Genomic DNA, 25,860 nt, shown 5'->3' with positions numbered 1-25,860 from the left:
CCCCAAATAAATAGGAAGTGACTCAAAAGCAACAGAAAGTGACCTGTAAATGTTGAAGGAATAGTAGCTTTTCTCGTATTCACTGTTTGAGTGTTTGTATTACTCTAAATAGCATTTATATCATAATTTAAGAAAAACAAGCAGAATATATTTGTTATTATGAACTGTTGGACTTGGAATGATTAGAACTGGAAGCGCCAAGACAAAGGGCAGATAAGGACAGAAAGGTACAGGATGCCTTCTGACCACGGGAGCCCATGGGGCTGATTAAGCAAGATTGACGCTGACAACCAGGTGATAGGGAAGACATCTACAATCCCACATCCGCACCACCAAATCCCGCAATCAGATCTTCCGGACAGTCCAGAACAAATGGCGGGACATTTTGTCTTGCCACAAGGAACGTATGATACGGAGGAACCCGCGACTGAGATGTGAACACTTAACACTCACGTGGCGCTGAGGATGGCAAAATCCTCAACTCTCATTGCCCTGACAACAATAACGCCCGAAACTCTCCCGCCCAACCCGCAACAGAGAGTAATCCTAAACAACGGCCAATCACCCTTCTTCCAGACCAATGCCTGCCTTACCAGAGCCTTTAAAAGACTGAATGTTTAAGTAATCGTTGTCATTTTATTCAGGAACCTTTTGTTGACTTGTGATATGGTGACCCTGGATCAAGTTTGCCTCCTCGCCTGGGTCTCTTTGCTGTTTTGTCTTGCTGTTTGTTCGCCGTCAACCTGAATAAATTGTCAACTTTTGTTTCGAAGCTTTTTTCTAGCTTTCAAAATATAGTTAGTCATAAGCTGATTTTAAGGGGGGGCCAGGGCCAGGCCCACCCTGGTGGCCGAAAAGTGTCATTACATGAAATTGACTTTCCTAAGTTGTAAAGCAGTAAAACTGCAACAAAAATGAATGAAATGAAAAAAAAAAAAATGTTATAATGGGTCAAAATTATTTTTCGAACAGATCATGTCACTTTAGACGGTCATTTGCTTTGCATATAATTTTCAAAAAAAAAAAAAAAATTGGGGAGGGCAATTTTAGTTTTCAAATGATTTTTTTTCTTTGATTGAAAATATTTTTTTTGATTGAAGCAACTTTTTTTGGGATTGAATGATTTAGACACAAAAAGGATAGCTTTAATCAAAGAAAACTTTTTCAATGAAAAATGTTTTAATGCAAATTTTTCATTCTATAATATTTTTTCAAATTCAAAAACATTTTCTATGATTGATTTTTTTTCTTTCTTAGATTGAAGCGATTTTTCTTTTGAAAATATATATGTTTTGTATGAAGCAACTTATTTTTTGATTGAATAATAAAGACAAAAACGTCCTAGCCAAAATGTGGCCCAAACACAAATCAACATTACTTCAATCAAAAAAGTTGCTTCAATCCCAAAAAAACTTGACCCCAATCAAAAAAAAAAATCAATCGATGAAAAAATGGCTTTCACATGCATTTTTTTGAGTTTCAATTTATTTTTGCATTCAAACAAGGGCTGTCAAAATTATCGCGTTAACGGGCGTTAACAATTTTTAAAAATTAATCACGTTAAAATATTTGACGCAATTAACGCAGATGCCCCGCTCAGCAACTTTTTTTGGGATTGATGTAATAAAAATATATATATATATAGATATAATAAAGACACAAATCTACCTCCATATGGCTCCGCCCAGGGGAAACAATTTTTGACTGGGTTAACTACATTGCAACGAATCCGGCGGGCGTACCATATTCAATGAATGACGATCTTGGTGAAAAGTATAGCTGTCCTAAGCAGCCTGATTTAGAATTTCCCTCAAGAATGATGGGAAACAAAAAAACGCTCATTGTCAACTTATTATTATAAATATTCTTTTAGGTTAATTTTATGGCTGACACTGTGTTTCAAGGTCATCAACATGTTGTGCCCCCCTCCTGCCCCAAAAGTCAAACTCCGCCTATGGAGTTAGAACAAGGGGTTGAGACTAAGGTGAACGCGCAGAGTTTGGCCTTTTGGCCGGTTTGTTGGAGTTCTGCCCCCCCGGATCGTTGGAATTGCTCTAGCACGGTTCCGGCGGTACAGCTGCCGTGATTGCTGCAATCTGGCTGAAAGGTCAGATTCCTTCAATGCGCTAAAATGAATATGACGTGAGAGGTGGGTAGTAACGCGTTACAGTTACTCAGTTACATTTACTTGAGTAACTTTTTGAGAAAAATGTTATTCTACGAGAAGTTTTACCACACCATACTTTTTACTTTTACTTTGTAGATTTGTGAAGAAAAAACGTTACTCTTACTCCACTACTTTGGGCTACACTCGTCGTTACATTTTTCCTCTTTAAGGCATTCTTTCTTTAAGGCTGCAGTGGGACCGCAGCCTTTAGTTTGGACACCCATTTAACAGCTTACGCAATCTTTCCGTATAATATAGAACTCATACCATGCGCGATGGTTTTTCGGAGCTCCAGGAGACTCCGAAAGGACAGTGAAGCCACGTGCGGCTTCCCCCAACGGTCTGTCTCCTCTTCCACGTCCTCCTCAAACTTGATCCAGCGGGCTGTCTCCTTCCACTGCATTTCCTGGTTCTTGTCCATGGTTAACTCGTTCAACTCCACGAACACCTGAAGAGGACGGCGGAGTCATTCACATGGAAAAAGTAGCGCGCTGTTGAAATCGGTAGAAGCGCCAAAAAAATTCTGAAGAAGTTCCGGAACAGTTTTCGGAGAAAATGGAACATGCAAAATCCACACAAGGATGCATGTAAAAAGTTACATTAAAACTATACCAATTTTCGTTAAATAAAAATAAATGTTCGTAGAAATTCAAAGCAAGTACATTTAGTTTAACACTAGAGGGAGCCGACGTTCCACACTGTAAGAATTCTCGCTTTAAAGAAAGTAAGATTAGCAACAAGTGCATGTAACTTTATGCTAAATTACTAGTGGGTTAATATAGTATTTTATGGCGTAAAGTAGTTTGGATGGGCCTGTGACTTATTCTCAGGAGTAAATTTTTTTTGTTTTAGTATGTATATTAACAATAAATAGATAATGATGATGAAAATAAAAAAATATTAAATAAAAAAAATATATATATTCAATGCACGTAAAATACCAGATTTCGATCTCTGAAAAATGATGCGATCGGCCTTAGGTTATTTCTAATAATGTGATTGGATTGGGACATGCCTGAAATATACATACATTAAAAAAAAATTCATATGAGGCAGTGAATTTAAAAAAAACATACATTATACTTCCATCAAAATAAAAATTGAATACACATAAATAGAAAATCTCCATAAAATATCTTTTTTTTTTCTAAATATATTCACAATGTATTATTTAACTAATTAATGTATCTGATGAGAAATAAAAACATACGTACATTTTAATGTTGTATACTGAGGGGTGAAACAGCTAAATTAGGGTAAAGAAATCCCACATAATTGCTTGGTGGACTGAATTAAACATGTTAAATGTCGCTTCAATTGTATTTTATCATGAACAATTAATGACTTATCTATGTGATGATACTGGTACATAAAGCTCCACTAAAATAGTTGACCAACCTTCAAAGTGAACTTTTTTTAATTCACACCACACATCGTGCAACTTTTTTGTCCTTTAACTAATCGTCACTCCATGCTCTGTGCATTTGAAATCACGCTCACACGTGGGGGCGTCGGCCACACCTCGCTCACCCCTGACCTCACCTTCTTATACTCGTACGCGAGGGATGGCGTGTCCACCAGGACGCCTTTGGGCCGAGAGATCGAACGGTACAGAACCACCGGAGCGGGCTGGAGGGGGAGCGAAACGGACTGAAAAAAATGGGACGGGCTGGCCGCGGATGAGAATTTGTGCGCGCGTGCGTTAATAAATCATAACGGCAGGAGCGGCCGGTGTCCGGTTGCTTTTGTTCGCTGGTGTGGAAGGAAAGAAGTCATTCATTCATCTTTAATCAGTGGCCCACCCGTCCGTTAATTCCCTACTGAGGGATGGAGTTGATGGCGGGATAAAGTTTTTAACTAAAGATGTCCCGATCGATCGGGTCCGACCGATCACGTCATTTTCAAAGTATCGGAATCGGCAAAAAAATATCGGACATGCCTTTATATATATATATATATATATATATATATATATATATATATATATATATATATATGTATATATATTTTTTGTTAATTAAATCGTTTTCTAATTGTATTTAACGTTACAGACAAAATGTCTTACACTCATCCAGAGTCTTTAGTTTTGGCTTAAAGTAGGGCTATTAAATTTATCGCGTTAACGGCGGTAAATAATTTTTTCTAAATTAATCACGTTAAAATATTTAACGCAATTAACGCATGCGCTGCACGACCTACTCACGCATTGTCGCATTCAATCTATAATGGCGCCGTTTTACCTATATATAGAGCTAAAAGGCAGCGTACAATAAGTAGAGTGAATTTTGGCAGCCTTTGGAGCCTTTTTTTTAATTGGCTAAAGCCTTACAATCCCTCTCTAAACAATTAGAAATATCGTGGGTAGCAATGTGGGGAAGAAAGGTAGTAGTTGATCTTTTTCCTAACACCCTATGTTAGTTCCCAACGCAGAGAAGATATATCAATTGGTGCCACTACGCACAGTCATGGTTGCACTTGCCATCATGCATTTGGGCAGAACAGTTAAATGGCTACAGTGTCATTTACTGAAAGCTCAACAAATACACTAGATGGCAATATTTAGTCACAATATACAAAGTCACATTTATCCTTTAAGAATTACAAGTCTTTCTATCCGTGGATCCCTCTCACAGAAAGAATGTTAATAATGTAAATGCCATCTTGAGGATTTATTGTCATAATAAACAAATACAGTACTTATGTACTGTATGTTGAATGTATATATTCGTCCGAGTTTTATTCATTTTTTTCTTAATGCATTGCCAAAATGTATATGATCGGGAAAAATTATCGGGAATGATTGGAATTGAATCGGGAGCAAGAAAAAAAAAAAGCAATCGGATCGGGAAATATCGGGATCGGCAGATACTCAAACTAAAACGATCGGGATCGGATCGGGAGCAAAAAAAACATGTTCGGAACAACCCTATTTTTAACCCAAAAAATTGGAACACAAAAAAAAAAAAAAAAAAAAAAAACACAACGTAATATTCGTCTATGAAAAATACGCCAATACGCTCCGGATAAGGCAGGTACAAATTTTGATAGTTGGTTAATCATCGATTATTGTTTCATTGAGTCAAATAATTGCCGTATTTTTCGGACTATAAGTCGCACTTAAGTATAAATTGCACCAGCCAAAAAATGCGCAATGAAGAGGAAAAAAACATATTATAAGTCGTACCGGAGCACTGTTGTTTTCGTCAAGAACGACGATAGCAAAAATATTTTGTCAATGAACACTTTTCATGATGATGATGAGACGATAATGAACTAAAAACGTGTTTTGGTAGACAAAAACATAACGAGACGAATACCAGTTTTCGTCTGACGAGATGAGGACAAGACGAAAATGCGCAATAGTTTCAGTCACATGTTCACATTGTGTGACATTTTAGGTGTAGTTAGCGTGCATCGTAGCAGTGTCTGGTTGTGTGATTCATGTGACGTGCTGCCCCCCCGCCCACTCCCCAGTGCAGTGTCCTCTCCAGTCTCCAGGATTGCACACACGGTAAGATTTATTTTCTTGGCCAGAGAAAATATGCAATGTTTCTTTAGCCTTTAAAGGTCTGTACTGAGTGATCATCACACACTAAATGTAACTCGTTGAGTTAGCATAGCATTAGCGTTAGCAGTAGGCTAATGCTGGCGACGAGCGTCCTCTTAAACTCTGGAACAACTTTTTTTTTTTTTAAACATACACCTTGTGGTGTCCAGGTAGGTATAATTAATTGAAAATAATGTATTTTTTCCTGCTGAGTGTGTAATATAACCAAGTTGGTCTTGTAGATGCTACAATATGTGCCTGTCAATGTTTATTCGAAATAGTTGGAAACATTTATTTATTAATCTATTTTTGGAGTATTTAAAAAAAAATAATTTTTTAAGTCATAGTAAACGTCGACTAAAACTAGAAGAAATTAGTCTTGAGTTTTCGTCAACAAAAACGAAATGAAGTATTATTGTCCAAAAGATTAAGACAAAATTAAAAGGGCTGACAAAAACAACACTGCACCGGAGTACAAGTCACATTTTGAGCGGAAATTTATTTGATAAAATCCAACAGCAAGAGCAGAAATGTCATCTTTAAAGGCAATTTGAAATTAAAAAAGAACCCTTATCAGTTGTTTTTATAAGTTACCGCCAATGTTAAAACACAGGCCTCGAGCGCCCTCTCGCGGTTCAGTATGAAAATAACGTGAAATGATGAAATAATGTGTTAATAATTTCACACATAAGTTGCTCAAGAGTATAAAGGCCTTTTCACACTAATGTCAGCACAGTGTCAAGAGCGGTCCACGACAAACACAAAATGGGAGGAGCCAAGTAGCCTGACGTAGACGCTGTCAGGAAGTGAAAAGCGACAAGCATATTTATAATAGTCCCAATCCCAAGCACCAATGCGTTTATTTTTTATTGTTGCACAAAAAAAACAGCGACTTTTACTATTTCAAGGAGTAGGGGGCATTATAATAGCCGTGTAAAGAGTTTTATTAGTTTCGGTGAGAAGGGGAATAGTTCTTTTTGTTGTTCGTGAAATACATTTCCACACAAATGCACATCAAGGTACCATTTCGCTTAGCAAGGAGAGAGGTATGAGAGTAATTTTTCGAATCTCCAAGAGCTTGCGAAACTTTAAAAAAAAGCACATTTTTGTGATTTGCTTATATCCGTCTTCCGAAACAGCCTGATAGCACAGATATAAGTATGTATGCCCCTCTGCTATTAGATGTATTGTTGACGAAGAACAAGCAGCTATTTTAGGCCCCAAAATTCACTCTAGACTTTCCGCTCCATCCAAAACGACCGCTCACTTTTGCTGAGAAGTCCCCTCCCACGTACTCAATGAATGGGTTGCTGCTGAACCATTCACACTAGGCTGCCGCTAGTTTGAAATGGCCTTTAGTCGCACCCCTGGCCAAACTAGGGAAAAAAAACTATGATTTATAGTCTGAAAAATATGGTAGCTCGTGTTTAAAACGAAGTTTTTGATGAGTTACTGTATATTTAGGGGTGGTACAATATATCCAAATGGTGATATATCATTATACTTTGTATCATAAAAGGTTATCGATATGCACCTGCCAACAAGTGATATATCGTTTTAAAAAGATGTCACAGTTAAAAAAATAAATAAAAAAGGAACCAATAAGCTACCAAATCTTCCACTAGAACAATATGGATATATACAGCGTATACTTTTTCAAAAAAAAAGCAAAAAAAAAAAAAAAAAAAAAAAAAAAAATTTGGACAAAATTTAGGTCGACAATGTCTCCAAACAAATTCGACTATCAAAATACTAGTAGATTTTCATTCACTGTCATCCCTCCCATTTTAATGGATTGGACATCTATGGCAGTCACTTAAGCCAATTACTTAATTTTGGGGCATTTCAGGTCATTTTCTGTTTATTTTCTGTCGCATCCTGTTGATTTTGAGGCATTCACGGATTACTCCCTATAGATTTATAGAGTTACTGAACAGCAAGTGACCTGTAAATGCCCTAAAATAAACAAGAAGTAAATACCCCGAAAAACGAGGAAGACTGGCTGTGAATGCTCTGGTGTCAGTGCCATTGACGCCACCGGACGTCCAATCCGTGAATGAATTAGACGTCTCACTAATGGCAGCAAATTAATTAACGTAGACACTGTTCTCGTGGAAAAATTCGCTAGAAATCGGTTGGCTCCATTTTTATTTTAAACAGAGGCATTTTTTAAAAACGATATATCGATTCTTGGTGGAAGCATATCAGTAACCTTTTGGGCTACAAAGTATCACGATACATCACCTTTACGATATATTGTCACACCACTAATCGTGACAGCCCTAATTCCCGTGACGCATTAGCTATTAATGACTGCTTACCTCGTGTGGGGTGCGGTCGTGCTTGCGTGCGCGAGTTGCCGACTCTTTGTGGTCTTTGCCTGTGTGCACCACCTGTCCCTTGGTGCTCTTTCGGACCAGGTGTCTTCGCACGCCGGGGACATCTTCAAAGCGGTGGCCTGGTGGTGAATAATGGTTGATTTAAAAAAATTATTGAAGGAAAAGGGTAATTTTGCCAACATGCTAATCATCATTGACATGCCTGCTTCTACAAAATAAAATATATTACAACTAGGGTTGTTCCGATCATGTTTTTTTGCTCCCGATCCGATCCCGATCGTTTTAGTTTGAGTATTTGCCAATCCCGATATTTCCCGATCCGATTGCTTTGTTTTGCTCCCGATTCAATTCCAATCATTCCCGACAATTTTTCCCGATCATATACATTTTGGCAATTCATTAAGAAAAAAATGAATACAACTCGGACGAATATATACATTCAACATACAGTAGATAAGTACTGTGTTTGTTTATTATGACAATAAATCCTCAAGATGGCATTTACATTATTAACATTCTTTCTGTGAGGGATCCACGGATAGAAAGACTTGTGACTTTGTATATTGTGACTAAATATTGCCATCTAATGTATTTGTTGAGCTTTCAGTAAATGATACAGTGGCCATCCCAAATGCATGATGGGAAGTGGAACCATGACTGTGCGTCGTGCTAGAAATTTATATATCTTCTCTGCGTTTGGAAATAACTTAAGGTGTTAAGACAAAGATCAATTGGCACCTTGCTTCCCCACATTGCTTCCCATGATATTTCTATTCATAGGGAGAGGGATTGCAAGGCCTTAGCCAATTAAAAAAAGGCCCCAAAGGCTGCCAAAATTCACTCTACTATCTATTCATTTAGCGCTGCCTTTTATCTCTCTATATAGAATGGCGTCATTACAGATTGAGCGCGACAATGAGTGAGAGGGTCGTGCAGCGCATACATTAATTGCGTTAAATATTTTAACGTGACACATTTTTTAATAAATGAATTGCCGCCGTTATCGGGAGATTATTGATAACCCTACCTTAAGCCTAAACTAAAGACTCTGGATGAGTGTAACATATTATGCCTGTAACGTTAAATACAATTAGAAAACAATTCAATTAAAATATTCATATATATTAAAAAAAGGCATGGCTGATATTTGTTTGCCGATTCCGATACTTTGAAAATGACGAGATCGGGATGCCGATCGATCGGGACATCTCTAATTACAACCATAGTGTAACCAACAATAAAATACATCTAAATGATGAGTGCATTAGAAAGATTTTTTTGTGTGGACAGACAAAAGAGCTCTTTATGCAAGAAATGCTTGACTAAGTGATAAGAACAGTCCAGTATGCAGATAGTTCATGATCCACGTCACACCATTGTCATATGATACGGACGGATCGATTGTTCTAAGCTGACGTCATGCGCCGAATTAGCCCACTCCTGGGTGACGCTGACAGAAGATAATCAGCATCGTCCTGACAGCAGTGGCCACAAAATCTTTTGCCCAATTCAAGATTGGTGGCACCCCTGGGCACTGCCCCAACAGCCCCTCCAATCTGCCTCCCAGCACCTTCAAAAACACTGAACGTTTAACAATATACATATCCACAGTTTGAACCTTATATTAATTCCCATTCATTTCATTAGATTCCCATTTTAGAATCACTGCACTCAAGAACTCATTGAACCCCATTAATCTTACCTCTTTCTGCATTGGTCGGTCCAATATAACAAATTGTGATGCTTCTAATTCTACTCTGCATTGACTGACTCATCTAAGCGATCCTGTTCGCGAGCGTTTAAAGACGAGAGCGGCAGTGGCGACTCTTGAAGGGAGAGGGCGGACCCTCACCAGTCACACAGGTGAGCGCCGACATGTTCGGACCAATTGGTGGAAAGTGGTCATTTTTTGACCGGCGCCTGACCCAACTCCCGCCCGCTTGAAGCCTTCAGAGCAGATCAGCGCACAGTGGCGTTAATTTGCTCAAGGTGGAACAAAAGGGGAGAAGCGGCGATCTAATAATTCCTACTGTTGACCGGCAGCCAGGCAGAGAGCTTTCCCACAAGTGCCGTGTTTATGTAAAAGTAGGGCTGCAGCTATAGAATACTTTAGAAGTCGATTAATCGATGGATTAGTTAGTTCGAATAATCGAGTAATCGGACAAGGAACATGAAAAATTCCAATGCATGAGCTGAGCCTCAAACGGTATAAATTAAAAAAATAAAAAAAAGAGGATCTATGTGCAAGAAAAAAAAAAAAAAAAAATTGGCTAACTTATAGAAAAAGTTTGCTAGCTTAAATGCCATATAACTAACTATTTTAAAAGAACAGACATCCATGGTGTGCTGCAACTAAGATGCTTTGCTACCACATTGCTAACAGAGATTTTTAGGCACAACACAGATTTTAGAGCTGAAGAAGACTCCATCTGATGCTTGGTGCCATTGCAGAAGAACAAGTTAAGGATAGCTTTTTGATGAGAATAGACACCCACGGTGTGCTACAACTAAGATGCTATGCTATCATGCTACAAGCCAAATTTCTTAGACAATATGGGAGTTTTATGGGTGAAGAAAGCTCCATCTGATGCTTGCTGAAGAACAAATTGAAATAGTTAAGGCCTAATATTTAAAATGAACACACATAGACAATGTGCTACAACAAAGCTGCTATGCTAGCACTTTTTTAGGCACGATCAAAATTTTATGGTCCAAGAAGGCTCTGGCCAATGCCTGGTGCCATTACAGAAGAACAAATTAAAAGAATTAAGGCCTAATATTTAAAACGAACGGACATACACAATGCGCTATAACAAAGCTGCTATGCTAGCACTCTGCTAGCAATGCTTTTTTTTTTTTCGGTACAATTGAAATTTTATGGTCCAAAGCGGCTCTGGCCAATGCCTGGTGCCATTACAGGAGAACAAATTGAAACAGTTAAGGCCTAATATTTAAAACGAACAGACATACACAATGTGCTGTAATGAAGCTGCTATGCTAGCAATGTTATTTTTAGCTTCTCTTGGAATTTTATAGTCCAAGGCGCCTCTGGCAACGCCTGGTGCCATTACAGAAGAACAAATCGAAACAGTTAAGGCCTAATATTTAAAACAGACATTCACAGTGTGCTATAACAAAGCGTCTATGCTAGCACTCTGCTACCAATGTTTTTGATACGTGCTATTGGAATTTTATGGTCCAAGGCGGGTCCGGCCAATGCCTGGTGCCATGACAGAAGAACAAATTGAAACAGTTAAGGCCTAATATTTAAAACGAACAGATATACACAATGTGCTATAAAGAAGGTGCTATGCTAGCACTCTGCTAGCAATGTTTTTTTTTTTTTTTTTTTAGGTACTATTGGAATTGTATGGTCCAAAGCGGCTCTGGCCAATGCCTGATGCCATTATAGAACAACAAATTGAAACAGTTACGGCCTAATATTTAAAACAAACAAACATACACAATGTGCTAGAATGAAGCTGCTATGCCAGCACTCTGCTGGCAATTTTTTTTAAGTACTATAAGAATTTTATGGTCCAAAGCAGCTCTGGCCAATGCCTGGTGCCATTACAGAAGAACAAATTGAAACAGTTAAGGCCTAATATTTAAAACAAACAGATACACACAATGTGCTATAAAAGAAGCTGCTATGCTAGCACTCTGCCAGCAATGTTTTTTTTAGGTACTATTGGAATTTTACGGTCCAAGGTGGCTCTGACCAATGCTCGGTGCCATTACATAAGAAAATAGTGAACAGGTTAAGGGTAGCTATTTAAAAAGAACAGACATCCACAGTGTGCTACAAGCAAGCTGCTATGCTAGGGCTAGTTCTGAGAGCAGATAGCCCAGAGTTACTTAAACACTATAGCGATTCGTTCATTTGCTGCTAGCCCTCCCGGTTCAAATGGATTGGCCGTCTATCACCGTGAATGACAGCCGATGAGTTAAAATAGAGATTATTGCTGCTTAAATTCTTCCTTTGTGACATATTTCCAGGTAAACACCCCAGGTGCATTTTGTACGTGTATTTTCCTTAGACTTTATGAAATTGGGGTGATACGTTTTACCATCAGGTGTTCTCTGTACTTCGGAATTTACGGCGGGCAAAAGTCACTAAGCCCTATGATGACCGCACATCCGTCTGTGCCTTGTTCCAACTTTGTTCCGTTAATTAATCGGGGTGGTGAACCCCACGTCAGTCCGGCTTTGGCAATTAACCACCGTCCGGAGGCCTCAGCTGACAGCGGGTAGGGTTCGTTTGAAAAACATGGGAAGGGGAGGGAGCCGCGTGCCACATTCTCTGATAAGCTGCCCCCAGACGCACGTCACTCCCGGCGCCCTTGAACCCGACACACGCTGGGTGGAAGGTACCGTAATTTCCCAAATATAACGCACACTTTTTCCCCCCAAAATCAACTTGTAAAATCATGGTGCGCATTATACACGGGTACATGGATGGAGACAGAAATATATTTATATATATATATATTTACACATATATTAGGGCTGTCAAACGAAAATTTTTAATCGAGTTAATTACAGCTTAAAAATTAATTAAGCGTAATTAATCGCAATTCAAACCATCTATAAAATAGGTCATATTTTTTCTGTAAATTATATATATATATTCTGTAAAATAAATTGTTGGAATGGAAAGATAAGACACAAGATGGATATATACATTCAACATACGGTACATAAGGACTGTATTTGTTTATTATAACAATAAATCAACAAGATGGCATTAACATTATTAACATTCTGTTAACGCAATCCATGGATAGAAAGACTTGTAGTTCTTAAAAGATAAATGTTAGTACAAGTTATAGAAATTTTATATTAAAACCCCTCTTAATGTTTTCGTTTTAATAAAATTTGTAAAATTTTCAAAAAAAACAAAAACTAGTAGCCCGCCATTGTTGATGTCAATAATTACTTACACAATGCTCATGGGTGCTGAAGCCTATAAAATCAGTTGCACCCAAGCGCCATCAGAGGGCGGCAAAACTCCATAAAACACAATTAACAAGTGGGCATTTCACTCTACTGACATTTAAATCTGTCTGAGCGGGACATGTGCGTTAATTGCGTCAAATATTTTAACGTGATTAATTAAAAAAAATAATTACCGCCCGTTAACGTGATAATTTTGACAGCCCTAATATATATATATATATATATATATATATACTGGACTGTCTCAGAAAATTAGAATACACAATATTCTAATTTTCTGAGACAGTCCTGTACATTAATCCACCATTTAAAGCAGGGGTGTCCAAACTTTTTGCAAAGGGGACCAGATTAAGCGTGGTAAAAATGTGGGGGGCCGACCTTGGCTGACGTCCTTTACATAGAACAATATACAGGACTGTCTCAGAAAATTAGAATATTGTGTATTCTAATTTTCTGAGACAGTCCAGTATATATACACATACCAATTTTTTTCCATTGACACGGCCATGTTGTGTTGAAGAAACGTATGCGGCGATCGGTTGCCCACCATTACGGTACGTGATGTCACCATTTTGTATCGGTAATACTTCACTCTGATCGGCCGAATGATTTCGTCCGTGTTAAATTCTGCTTTTTTCACTCTTCATAAAGCACAGAATTTAGTTTCTTGAACTCATTTGAGTCAACATTTATTGCAGCTCCACAACTCGGACCATAACAAACGTAACACAACACAGACTTCCTATGTCCGTCAACTATATCTGTCCCTCGGGAAACTCAAACCCAAATAACAATATTTCCTATTGTTACTATCGTGTCGACAGCGATGAGCTTTCTCGGATTTCCGACTTACGTTCTTTAATTTTACCGCATCAATCCATGGAGGAAACATTTATTCATCATGATGAAACGAGCAAGTATAGCAGCCTATAAAAGAAAGTCACATCTGTTTTATTTTCTCCTGGATTCTGGTAAATTGAAGAAGTTATCAGAACATATTATTACCGTACATATTGTCAGTTTACAGTCATGTTTTGAACTACCAATGTGCTATGCTTGTGCTGTGTTTCACCAGACAGTAAAATGACATTTCTGTATCTGTACACGACCTCTGTTTTCTTGTATTCTTCTATTTATTGGCGCTAAAATTAGGGTGCGCGTTATACACGGGTACAATAATTTCCCCTAGATTTTACAAGTAAATTTGGGGTGCGCGTTATACACGGGTGCGCCATATATTCGGGAAATTACGGTATTACTTGCGATATTGCATGGCATCTTTTTTAACTCATTCAGCGGTCCAAACTCACTTTTGATGCCATCCAGGTCGGCAGAGACGAGCGTCTGGGCCTCGCTCTCGTCAGTGGGGATGCGCTGGTACTTGGCCTGCTCGGCACCCGTCATGTTGCCTGTGCGCCGACGATCTTGCAGGTCGTAGCTGCGGCCGGTCGAGGACAGGCGGGCCAGCGGCGGGTGGTCCGGATGTTGTGGGGTTGGGGACGAATCCGGCTTGCTGAAGGGAGATAAAACATTAGTTTTGTTGCTTTTCTATTTACAGTTTTGCTTATTTTGTCGTTGCTTCCATTTTCATTGACTAATTTATTCTTTTGATGTGTTAATTATTTTTTTTTAAAGGACAGGATTTACATAAAAGTCCAGTTTTATGCTGCGCAAAGAAACAGGAATGTCAAAATTAAAAGAAAAAAAAGTGAAAGTGAAATAAATGAAAATTGAACTGGATAAATAAATGTTGAAATAAAAAAAATAAATATATAAAAAATGAAAAAAGAAACTAAAATGAATTCATGACAATTAAAAAAATACAAACTGAACTACAGAAAAAAATTGCAATTAGTGAAACGAAATACATTTTAAACATTCAAATAACATGCCAAAACATGTCAACATAAAAATGTTGAAATAAAATTTCAAAATATGTGCTGAAATGAATAAAATAGTAAATCTGAAATAGCTGAAGAACACATATATTAAGATAAGTGTTGAAATAAATGAAAATGGAAAAATATAAAATTAAAATTAAAATGAAGATATTCCATTTGAAATTGGTCAAACTGAAATAATTTGAATATTGAAACCTATGAATACAAATTGAAATCAATAGCATATTTAACGACCCTTATTTACTTGACTATTTAATCTTTTATTTAATTCAGTCAACGGCAGTGTATGAGTGAATCAAGCAAAAATCACAATGATACTGGACAAAAATAACAAATTCACAAAGAACTTCCCCAGTTAACATGAATATTCGACTTCTACAGCCGTCAATGGCAGTAGACAAGTGAAGAGTTACTCCTGACATTTACAAATTTTACGCTCCTTTTGGTAAATGCACATACAGTCATATACACGCAGATTTAATTTTACTCACCGCCCAATAAGTCAAACCTACGCTCTCTTCTCTCCGTTTTGTTTCATAAAAACAGATTCCAGCATGAAGTTTCCATTTAATTCCAGGCTGCGACTCATCGGTGATGCAACGAGCGCTAAATGTCACAGGTGGAGCCTCAGCGGAGGTGTGCCGAGTCGTCTATAGAGACAGCTGATATACGGCGTGACTAGGGCGAATGGCGTCAAAGCGCACCGCGGGACGGCTGAATACCGGGGACGTGGCAACCTACAACGCTTGCCCGAAAAACAATATGCGCGTCACTAAAAAAACAGAAAAAAATCCGCACTCACTCGGTGGACGTGCCGTCGTCATGGTGGTCTCCAGCGGCGGAGTGCGGGACTACGTCCAGATCTCGGGCGGGGGCGCCCACGTGGTCGTCGTCGGACAGGAAGAACTGAAAACACAAGCAAAACATGTTAATAAGTTCTCTTTTTTTCCCCCAATAAATGACTCTATAAATTACCCACCTCCACATCCGTGACTTTCGTTGGCTCGGAGGAGCCGACGCTGGCCTCCTGCCCTTCCTCCTCCTCCTCTTCCTCTTCCTCGGCTTCCTCCACAGGGGCGTGGTCCATTTTGTGGTCCTTGTCCTTGCGCCGCTTCTTGCCGCCCTTTTTGCGCCGCAAGTCCTGGGGCAGCTTGGACAGAGGGCGGTGGATGTGGTGCGATGAGTGCCGGTGGTCTAGTAGGAGAAGATAGATAACGCTTAAATGACAATTGAATTTTATCTTTTACTAGGGATTTCCCGATCCGATCATATGATCGGAAATTGGGCCGATCGCGCCATTTTTCAAAGGATGGGAATCATACATGCTCGTACAGCGCCACACCCTCCCTCCACCTAAGCAGTATAGCCAAACTGTCCACAGCAGTTTGCATTTGAGACTTAAAGTTAACGATGATTGACAGGTTTGTTGCTTTGACTTTGCCAGAGAAGCTTGGTAGCTCTACGATCAAAAGCACAAATGTGTCAATCATAGTTAAATTTGCAGCCCAGTCAGAAGTGTGCTGTGGAAACTCATTGTGTAACTGAGAGGCTGTTCTCAGCAGCGTGAATGGATTTGAGTGGACTCACTCAATGAAGCATTTAATTAAAAAACAAGCATTTCTGTACGTTATTCTTGTTTAAAAATAATTCACATTATGAATGCGGCACGGTGGGACGGTAACATGTTTGGAACTTTTGTTCATATGAAACAAAAAATAAATAAATAAAATAAACATTTCTTTTGGTATCAGATCGGGATTCGGTATCGACAGACTCACAAAATCAGGTGACTCGGACTCAGGTGCAAAAATATGGGATGGGGACATCCCTAATCTATACTTATATATATATATATATATATATGGAACTTCATTCCCGATGGACTCCAAAACGGCTGGGTGGATTTTGACGAAATTTTACACAGTTGTAGTTTGCTACAGCTAATGAGTTATGAAAAGAAAGCAAAAAATTACTCACATTCAATATCCTCTTCATGATAGTTGTGATGCTGCTCGTCAGGCACAGAAGTGGACGGTCTAAGAATGTGCTGGAAGCGCTCGACTCCCAATGCCTTGTTCAGATCGCCATCGTCATCCTCGTCCAGATGCGCTGGCCGGTGCGTCGACGACACCTCAGGCTGCAACAGGAAAAAAATACAAACATCGCATTAATAACCACATCGAGTCTATTTTAATGAATTTTAATTCTAAACAGAGATACTTCCTTTATTACCCACTAGAGTGAGCTGTGGTACCACCCAAGTTACTATGTCACATGACATTCTGAAACTTTCTACTGTACACAATAGCCACGTGCTGGGTTCTGTTACTGTTTTTCCACCACCCTGGGGCGTTGAGACGGGTCATGTGATGTCAAAAGTGTCTTAAGAACGTGTGAAAACATTTTTGGGAAGAAATTTCCCATGATTCCCGGTGCCCACTCTGGGTGTCTTACATACCACATAGTAGTGAGAGGTGAAGATTTAACATTTCGAATTTACTAACAGCCATGAAAAGTGGAAAGTCACCCAATTTCACTCACTGCCTGCCATTGACGGTGATGAATGAATTAATAAATTATGCCTGGAAAAATATATTAATCCCCAGTTTTGATCGATTCGCAGAAAACATGACTGCAACCATAGTTACTTCTTTGCTTTTTAGGAACGGAATTGACAGAAACAAGATTCTGAAACTTACCTTGCCATGGTTATCAGGACATCTGTACTTCATAACTATGCTCAGAACCTTAACAGCTCTTCAGAACAGGAGCAAAATTGGGAGTTACCAGGTCAACATTTTCTTCTCTGTAATTTTGCATATTTTTCAACATGTCTATGAGTAATACCATCTTATGTTGTAACACTGTGATGATTAAAAAAATCTGAAGTGAGTGGGAGACTTGCTTTTTAAATTGCTCATTCACACTAACTTATTGAAAAACAGCTGTCAACAGCCCAAAACTGTCACTAAACTGACCTCGGGTAGCTTTTACTGTGAGTGATTATTAAAACAAAACAAAGGGGGAAAAAAACTGTCAGGAAGGGGACCACAAAATATTGTTCAGTGGACCTAAATTGGCCTCCAAGCAGGCGCGTTACCAGCGGGGGTGGGGTGGGGGGGTGGGGGGGATGTTAGTGCCAATCAACGGACACCTTCTGCCCACCCAAAGAAAACTGGATGTAGTACTAACGGCAGTCTGGCCACCGCGTATGGTATCCCATTCATATAATATGTTCTAAGTTTTAACCTTTGCGTTGTTACCTCCTCTTTCACCTTTAGAAAAAAAAAAAAAAAAAAAAATGAAACGAAATGTTGGTTTTGTTCCTAGGGGGCGCTACACACATTTACGCATATTTAGATTTTTATTTTTTATTTTTTTTTATTCTTTACATTTTATCAAAGTTTTCACCAGTGTTCCCCTGGCTGTTGAGTTTGGTTAGTTTTGAAGCACTCTGTGGGGATCAAAGTAGGGCTCAAACCGTGGGGGGGACAAAGAATGACTGCTAGGGGGCGCTACATAGTGTATTTGGAATTTGTCTTTACACTAGCCTGGTACACCAGACTCACCGCTGTTCCAGCTATAGAGTCTGGTGACCAATGAGCGGATCAAATTTCCAGGGCGGAGCAAGCCACAGCAAACAGAGAGCGGAGTGGACCAATCAGCGACGGGCAGACGTGACGATTGTAAAACGACAACTCGCGCGGTGCGAGTGGTGAACGGAGAAGTTTATTTAACATGGCTAGCGCGAGACAGCGTGTTGTCAATGACTTGCGTCTATGCGTTTTTGTTAATTTAAAACCGATTTTACCGTGGATTGGAACAAATTCTCGGCTCTCGTGTTCGTCATCTGTGTTGTTGTGGAGACAACTTCCGACGCGGAAGAGTGACGTTGCTCGTTAAGAACATGTCATGCAAATAAACGAATCTGATTGGACGGTTCATTTTGTTCTTGCTTGAGAGGCTGTTAATGGGCTGGGTCACAGACTATTCTCACAGTGTTTGAAAAATACAGGGAGATCAGTCTGGCCGTGCCAGGCAATCTTTAAACGGTATCAAAGACTGCACCTGTCTTGACCTGCCTGCCAATTTTAGTGCATTTTGAAGCATTGTAAGGGGGTCAAATTGAGCTCAAAGGGGCTGCGGAACAAAGAATAACTGTAATAATATTAATAAGACAGAAGAACCACAATAGGTTTTGCCTGGCTCTGCCAGACTATTCTCCTGTATTTTTCAAACACTGAGAATACAGTCTGGGAACCATCCCATTAACGGCCTCCCGAGCAGGTACAAAATCAATCGACAAATCAGATTCGTTTATTTGCGTGACGTGTTCTTAACGAGCAACGTCACTCTTGCGCGTCGAAAGTCGTCTCCACAAAAACACAGATGGTGAATGGCAGAGCCGAGAATATGTTCCAATCAACGGTAAAATCCGTTTTAAATTACCAAAAACACATCGACACGAGTCATTGACAACAGTCTGTCTCGCACTAGCCATGTTGAATAAACTCCGCTCTCTTCATATGTTTACTTCCGCGCGCAAGTCCCTCGTCATCCCCTCGTCATTTTACTCACGTCACGTCTGCCCGTCGTTGATTGGTCCACTCCGCTGTCTGTTTGCTGTGGCTTGCTCCGCCCTGGAAATTGTATCTACGGGAATGGTGGCCAGACTCAATAGCTGGAACAGCGGTGAGTCTGGTGTACCAGGCAACAATAGGTTACCTAAAAAAACATTGTCACCTGCATGTCCATACTGTTCAGTTATGGATGTGTTCTAAGTCAAATAAAATCAAATCAACTTTTATTTCTTTAGACCAAATCACAAGAACAGTTATCTCAAGGAGAAAACAAAACATGTTTTAAGGTGCAGTAGTCCTACGCTGGATTTTGACCTACTTGAGCATTGTATTTTTTTAATTTTTTTAATTTTTTTATTTTTTACCCCTCCCCCAGGTAAGACTAATGCTCACCCACACCTGGCATCCTGGTAACACCACTGCCTCCAAGCCACAGGTTTTTGAAATTGTATTGAGCTAAGGGTAGCTTGTACTGTAAGTCAATAAATAATTAACAAGAAAAACAACTTTGGTATTAGATAGAGGAGCACAAAATATTGTACAGCAGACAGCATTGTACAGGTATGTACAATTGTTAAATTGTTAAAAAGGTTGTAGGAATGTAAGTGATTAAAAAATAAAAAACACTTTGTCCAAAACGAACAGGAAAAAAAAAATTCAAATCATAAATCAATGGGGAATAAGAAAAATCTTATTTTAAGACCGAATGGCCCATCCCTACTTTACCACTTTAATAACCTCCGCTAGAAATGATAAATTTTTGACTGTTACATCAATATCCACGCACAAACTGTCAGATAAAGTCAGCCATCTGCCTCGCACGAGTATTGTAAATTGTCTGCTCATTACCACTACATCACTACTTGCCGCTCGTCACTCACTTATTCACTTTACTTGCAATTTGTGTACATAATAACCTATGTTTTTATATTCGCCTTCACTTTCACTTTTGTGTGCTTTTGTTTTATGTGAGCAAAAATCCCAGAACCACACGGGGGGACCTAGTGAATGACCTACAGAGAGCTGGAACCACCGTAACAAAGGATACTATCAGTAACACAATGCGCCGCCAGGGACTCAAATCCTGCGCTGCCAGACGTGTCCCCCTGCTGAAGGCAGGACACGTCCAGGCCCGTCTACGGTTCGCTAGAGAGCATTTGGATGATCCAGAAGAGGACTGGGAGAACGTGTTATGGTCAGATGAAACCAAAATAGAACTTTTTGGTAGAAACACAGGTTCTCGTGTTTGGAGGAGAAAGAATACTGAATTGCATCCGAAGAACACCATACGCACTGTGAAGCATGGGGGTGGAAACATCATGCTTTGGGGCCGTTTTTCTGCAAAGGGACCAGGACGACTGATCTGTGTAAAGGAAAGAATGAATAGGGCCATGTATCGAGAGATTTTGAGTGAAATTCTCCTTCCATCAGCAAGGGCACTGAAGATGAGATGTGGCTGGGTCTTTCAGCATGACAATGATCCCAAACACACAGCCAGGGCAACAAAGGAGTGGCTTCGTAAGAAGCATTTCAAGGTCCTGGAGTGGCCTAGCCAGTCTCCAGATCTCAACCCCATCGAAAATCTGTGGAGGGAGTTGAAAGTCCGTGTTGCCCAACGACAGCCCCAAAACATCACTGCTCTAGAAGAGATCTGCATGGAGGAATGGGATAAAATACCAGCAACAGTGTGTAAAACGCTTGTGAAGAGTTACAGAAAACGTTTGGCCTCTGTTATTGCCAACAAAGGGTACATAACAAAGTACTGCGATGAACTTTTGGTATTGACCAAATACTTATATTCCACCATGATTTGCAAATAAATTCTTTAAAAATCAAACAATGCGATTTTCTGTTTTTTTTTTTCCCCACATTCTGTCTCTCGTGGTTGAGTTTTACCCATGTTGACAATTACAGGCCTCTCTAATATTTGTCAAGTGGGAGAACTTGCACAATTAGTGGTTGACTAAATACTTATTTGCCCCACTGTATGCGGTCGTGATATTGCTAATTGTATTGTGATGCCCCACTGGATGCTTTAATAATGATAACTGTAACAACTTCAATGTTTTCCAAGTAAAATAAACATTCAGTGAAAAATAAGAACAACTTCAACTGAAGTTATAGAAAATAAAAATCCTATGTAAATTGAAATGGGCCAAAATGTCCACAATAAAAAAAAAAGGGATCATTCACAATTAAATCACGTTTACAGTAGTTACCCCCAAAGAATCACTACGTATGGCATTATATTCGTGCCATGATTCTAAGAATAGTGGCACAAATATAACGCCATAGCTAGTGGGCGACAAAAGCATTACAAATACAGGCAGGCAATCATAGGTAATCCAAATGCAATCGCAATTCCCAAGATGCATTTTGCTGGGCTTTTGTATTTTATTACTTTTCTTAGGAACTATTTACTTCTGGAGACAGTTTGATGGCAGCTATTAAAAACTCAATTTCAATTTTATCCAGTATCATTTTAAAATGCTTATGGCGGCCAATATTATCGCCTTCCAGATTATATCGAACAACTCTACAATAAAGACTTCGATTCTATTCTATTCTAAAAACCCGACACAAGACAGTCTCCAGATCCAGCGACCATCAGTTTATTTTCACAGGTTGCTTTCACAGTCAATCCCCGGAGCTGGGAGAGACGTGCGAGGGATTCTCATGGAGGTGAGACAATTTTGTGCCAAAACAAGCGGCAGGACGCCGAGGGGAAAACAAAAACACAAGGAAGTGATCTATCGACTCTCCCGTGAAGAAGTCAGCACCAAGGATTATTAAATACGTGCAAGGAGGCTGTCATTTCACTAATATTGCAGGTAATGCATTAGAGTCGCCTTGACACTAGTGTATAAAGACTGGAGGAGATTATGAGTGGGCAGGGAAGTTGGATCAAATCCCACGCAGTCAGCATTTAAAGAGGGAGGCGGAGGAGGAGGAGGGTGTTGCAACCTTCATGTCGTAACGTATAACATGTGGTCGCAAATGTTCCCGCGTGTGCATGATCGACTCATTCACTCCCAAATTTCTATTCGATATTGCTGCCATCAACGTCTCGCCCAGCTGATCTGTGAATGTGAGGTTTGCAAACCATTGTAATCACCAATGACTCGCTGAAGATGGCGATGTTGCGTCACTTCGGAATTGAAATCAGCACATCTTTTGAATAGAAGATAAAAATTGGGAGGTGAATGGCGGACAAATTTCGGCTCACAAATTCACAAGTAGAGTGGGGCAAATAAGTATTTAGTCAACCACTAATTGTGCAAGTTCTCCCACTTCAAAATATTGGAGAGGCGTGTAATTGTCAACATGGGTAAACCTCAACCACGAGAGACAGAACGTGGAAAAAAAAAAACTGAAAATCAGATTGTTTGATTTTTTTTTTTTTTGAAGAATTTATTTGCAAATCATGGTGGAATATAAGTATTTGGTCAATACCAAAAGTTCATCTCAATACTTTGTTATGTACCCTTTGTTGGCAATAACGGAGGCCAAACGTTTTCTGTAACTCTTCACAAGCTTTTCACACACTGTTGCTGGTATTTTGGCCCATTCCTCCATGCAGATCTCCTCCAGAGCAGTGATGTTTTGGGGCTGACGTTGGGCAACACGGACTTTCAACTCCCTCTTCACCCCGTGGCGTCAAAATGATAACAAGAACGGTGAGCAAAAATCCCAGAACCACACGGTGGGACCTAGTGAATGACCTACTGAGAGTTGGGACCACAGTAACAAAGGCTACTATTAGTAACACAATGCGCCGCCAGGGACTCAAATCCTGCACTGCCAGACATGTCCCCCTGCTGAAGAAAGTATACGTCCAGGCCCATCTGCGGTTCGCTAGAGAGTATTTGGATGATCCAGAAGAGGACTGGGAGAATGTGTTATGGTCAGATGAAACCAAAATAGAACTTTTTGGTAGAAACACAGGTTCTCGTGTTTGGAGGAGAAAGAATACTGAATTGCACCATACTCACTGTGAAGCATGGGGGTAGAAACATCATGCTTTGGGGCTGTTTTTCTGCAAAGGGACCAGGACGACTGATCCGTGTAAAGGAAAGAAATGAAAGGGGCCATGTATCAAGAGATTTTGAGAGAAAATCTCCTTCCATCAGCAAGGGCATTGAAGATGAGAAGTGGCTGGGTCTTTCAGTATGACAATGATCCCAAACACACAGCCAGGGCAACAAAGGAGTGGCTTCATAACTTTTGGTATTGACCAAATACTTATTTTCCACCATGATTTGCAAATAAATTCTTTGAAAATCAAACAATGTGATTTTCAGTTTTTTTTCTTTTCTTCACATTCTGTCTCTCATGGTTGAGGTTTACCCATGTTGACAATTACAAGCCTCTCTAATATTTTCAAGTGGGAGAACTTGCTCAATTAATGGTTGACTAAATACTTATTTGCCCCACTGTATATACAGCAAAGATGTGAAACTCGTGGCCCGGTGGCCAGATCTGGCCTGCTATGCCATTTTGTGTGACCCGCGCAAGTCAGTCATGGTGTATTTATCTAATATCAATGATCAAGGACTGCAGAAATTAGAATATTTACTGTTTTTTTTCTTCTTATTGAAAATTAATTTTTTCAAAAATTCAATAAGCGAATGTACTGCTTTTTTTTATATTTAAAAAATATATTAAAAAGAATATAGATAATTTTTAATGAAAAAAAAAATGTAATTGAAAAATATGCAAGCAAATATATGCAATAAAGTGGATGACAAATAGGATTAGAGCCATTTTTAGGTCAACAAGTGAAATTTAAGACTTTTTAAGACCACTTAGAAGTCAGAATTTTATACCAATTCTGTGGCAAATCTCAGCAAACGTTACAAAAAAAAAAAATTAATAACTTCAAAAATATCAGAAAATTTATCTGAAACAATTTCACGCAATTTAAGACTGGTCAGAAAAAATTCCATGCGTTTTCAAGGCGGGAACCATGTTTAAAATTTGCGTTGCCATGCCAATAGAATCCACCTGGTGCCTTCAGAATCACTAATGCTGACCAGTGTAACTTGAATTATATCACCAAACAGACCATTTCTTGATTAGACGTCTACCGCTGTCAATGGCACTCAATGACTTAATTGTACAACTCTAACCTTCAGTTTCCTTTCAGCCTGTGGGAAAGGCTGCCCATACACCCAAACTCACCTTGAATAAGTACAAATAGTCCATGAATCTGTCGGAGGACCGCCGCCGCCACCACTTAAAACTGCACTGATAGCTAAATTTCCCTCTAAAATTACAACAACAAAAAACTCCCTCAAAGGAAATATCCTTTCTCCAACCAAACCACGTTTCCCATTCCAGTTAGCGTTGGTCACATGACCACATCAGCAGCTCTTCAAGGAAGGACATGACTCAAGCCTCAACCCTAAATAGCCAAAAGAGGGCTCATCAGAACTCTCCCCTGTGTAGCTGTTTTCAAATGTAATAATTAACTCGGTTAGTGCGGTGTAAGCCAATGGGGACGCGGGAAGAATCACAATGCAAACAAACTATTTTTTTTCTTTATGTATCTTTAGCAAACTTCTTCACTAGCACACTTCCTGCCGGCAAGTGTGACACACTACGACCTACTCATATTCTGGATAACGTATCGATATCATCTACTTTTATGGCACTTTTACAGTATTATTTACTGTGAATGCAAATTTGAGGAAGTATTCAAACAAGGAAATAAAGTTGAACTGAGGTCTTTGTAATAGTTTACTGCTCCATTTAGGGTTACGCCATTTTTGTCAAGTTAACGTGCCCGAAAATAGCCCAATTTCGGTAGATGTATGCGTCCACTTGAAAATTTGAGTTTTTCAAGGGTCCCAAACACGATAATCCAAAATTTGTTCAGAAGCGTGCTGTGCTACACGATGGCTGGAGAAGGTGAAATTCCTGAACTTTTTCCCTCATCGAAGAAAATCGCTGGTATGGGAATACTTCGGCTACAGAAAAGTTACAGACGGCCACGGCTTAGAGGAGGACGGCCTACCGACATGTAAAACATGTTTAGGGGGTGGCTGCCAAGGAGGCAATTCCTCCAATATGATTTCACATTTATTCAAAATTTAAAGTTAATAAACACTGTCATGAACATTTCCCACCAACTACGAGAATTAACTCCAGCGTGTTTAGTGTGTCTAGCGGTAGTAAACCGTGTTTTTTTTTCCCTCTTTGGCAACTGTCTGTGTTGAGAAAGAGAGTGGGAGTATAATGTAAATATGATACGAGTCATACATATGTGTTTTTTATGGAAAATAATTCAATTATTTTTGTTCTGATGGTAATAATGTTGAGCTGTGACTGTGGGTTTAGGCTCACCTAAAGGACTGTATTTATTTCA

At 39.4% G+C, this 25,860-nt stretch overlaps 1 protein-coding gene across 6 annotated transcripts in view; it reads right to left on the bottom strand.

Moving 5' to 3' along the window:
• The window catches only part of slc4a2b (solute carrier family 4 member 2b), a 66,914-nt gene that overhangs the window by 15,030 nt on the left and 26,024 nt on the right, over positions 1 to 25,860 (bottom strand). For 4 of the 6 annotated variants that reach the window (XM_057824550.1, XM_057824552.1, XM_057824549.1 and 1 more), the window contains 6 exons: positions 16,891 to 17,050; positions 15,893 to 16,107; positions 15,716 to 15,819; positions 14,323 to 14,525; positions 8,036 to 8,172; positions 2,435 to 2,615 (listed from right to left, as the gene is read on the bottom strand). In XM_057824550.1, the coding sequence (XP_057680533.1) occupies positions 2,435 to 2,615; positions 8,036 to 8,172; positions 14,323 to 14,525; positions 15,716 to 15,819; positions 15,893 to 16,107; positions 16,891 to 17,050 (1,000 nt within the window). Of the gene's footprint in view, positions 1 to 2,434; positions 2,616 to 8,035; positions 8,173 to 9,755; positions 9,908 to 14,322; positions 14,526 to 15,715; positions 15,820 to 15,892; positions 16,108 to 16,890; positions 17,051 to 24,674; positions 24,966 to 25,860 lie in introns of those variants that run through there. The other 2 variants (XM_057824553.1, XM_057824554.1) reach the window with 2 other exon arrangements.

Source organism: Corythoichthys intestinalis, chromosome 20, assembly GCF_030265065.1.
Source record: "Corythoichthys intestinalis isolate RoL2023-P3 chromosome 20, ASM3026506v1, whole genome shotgun sequence".
In the NCBI taxonomy this organism is placed as follows: Eukaryota; Metazoa; Chordata; class Actinopteri; order Syngnathiformes; family Syngnathidae; genus Corythoichthys; species Corythoichthys intestinalis.
The sequence above is the reverse complement of the archived record's forward strand: the minus strand, read 5'-3'. Positions and strand labels throughout refer to the sequence as shown.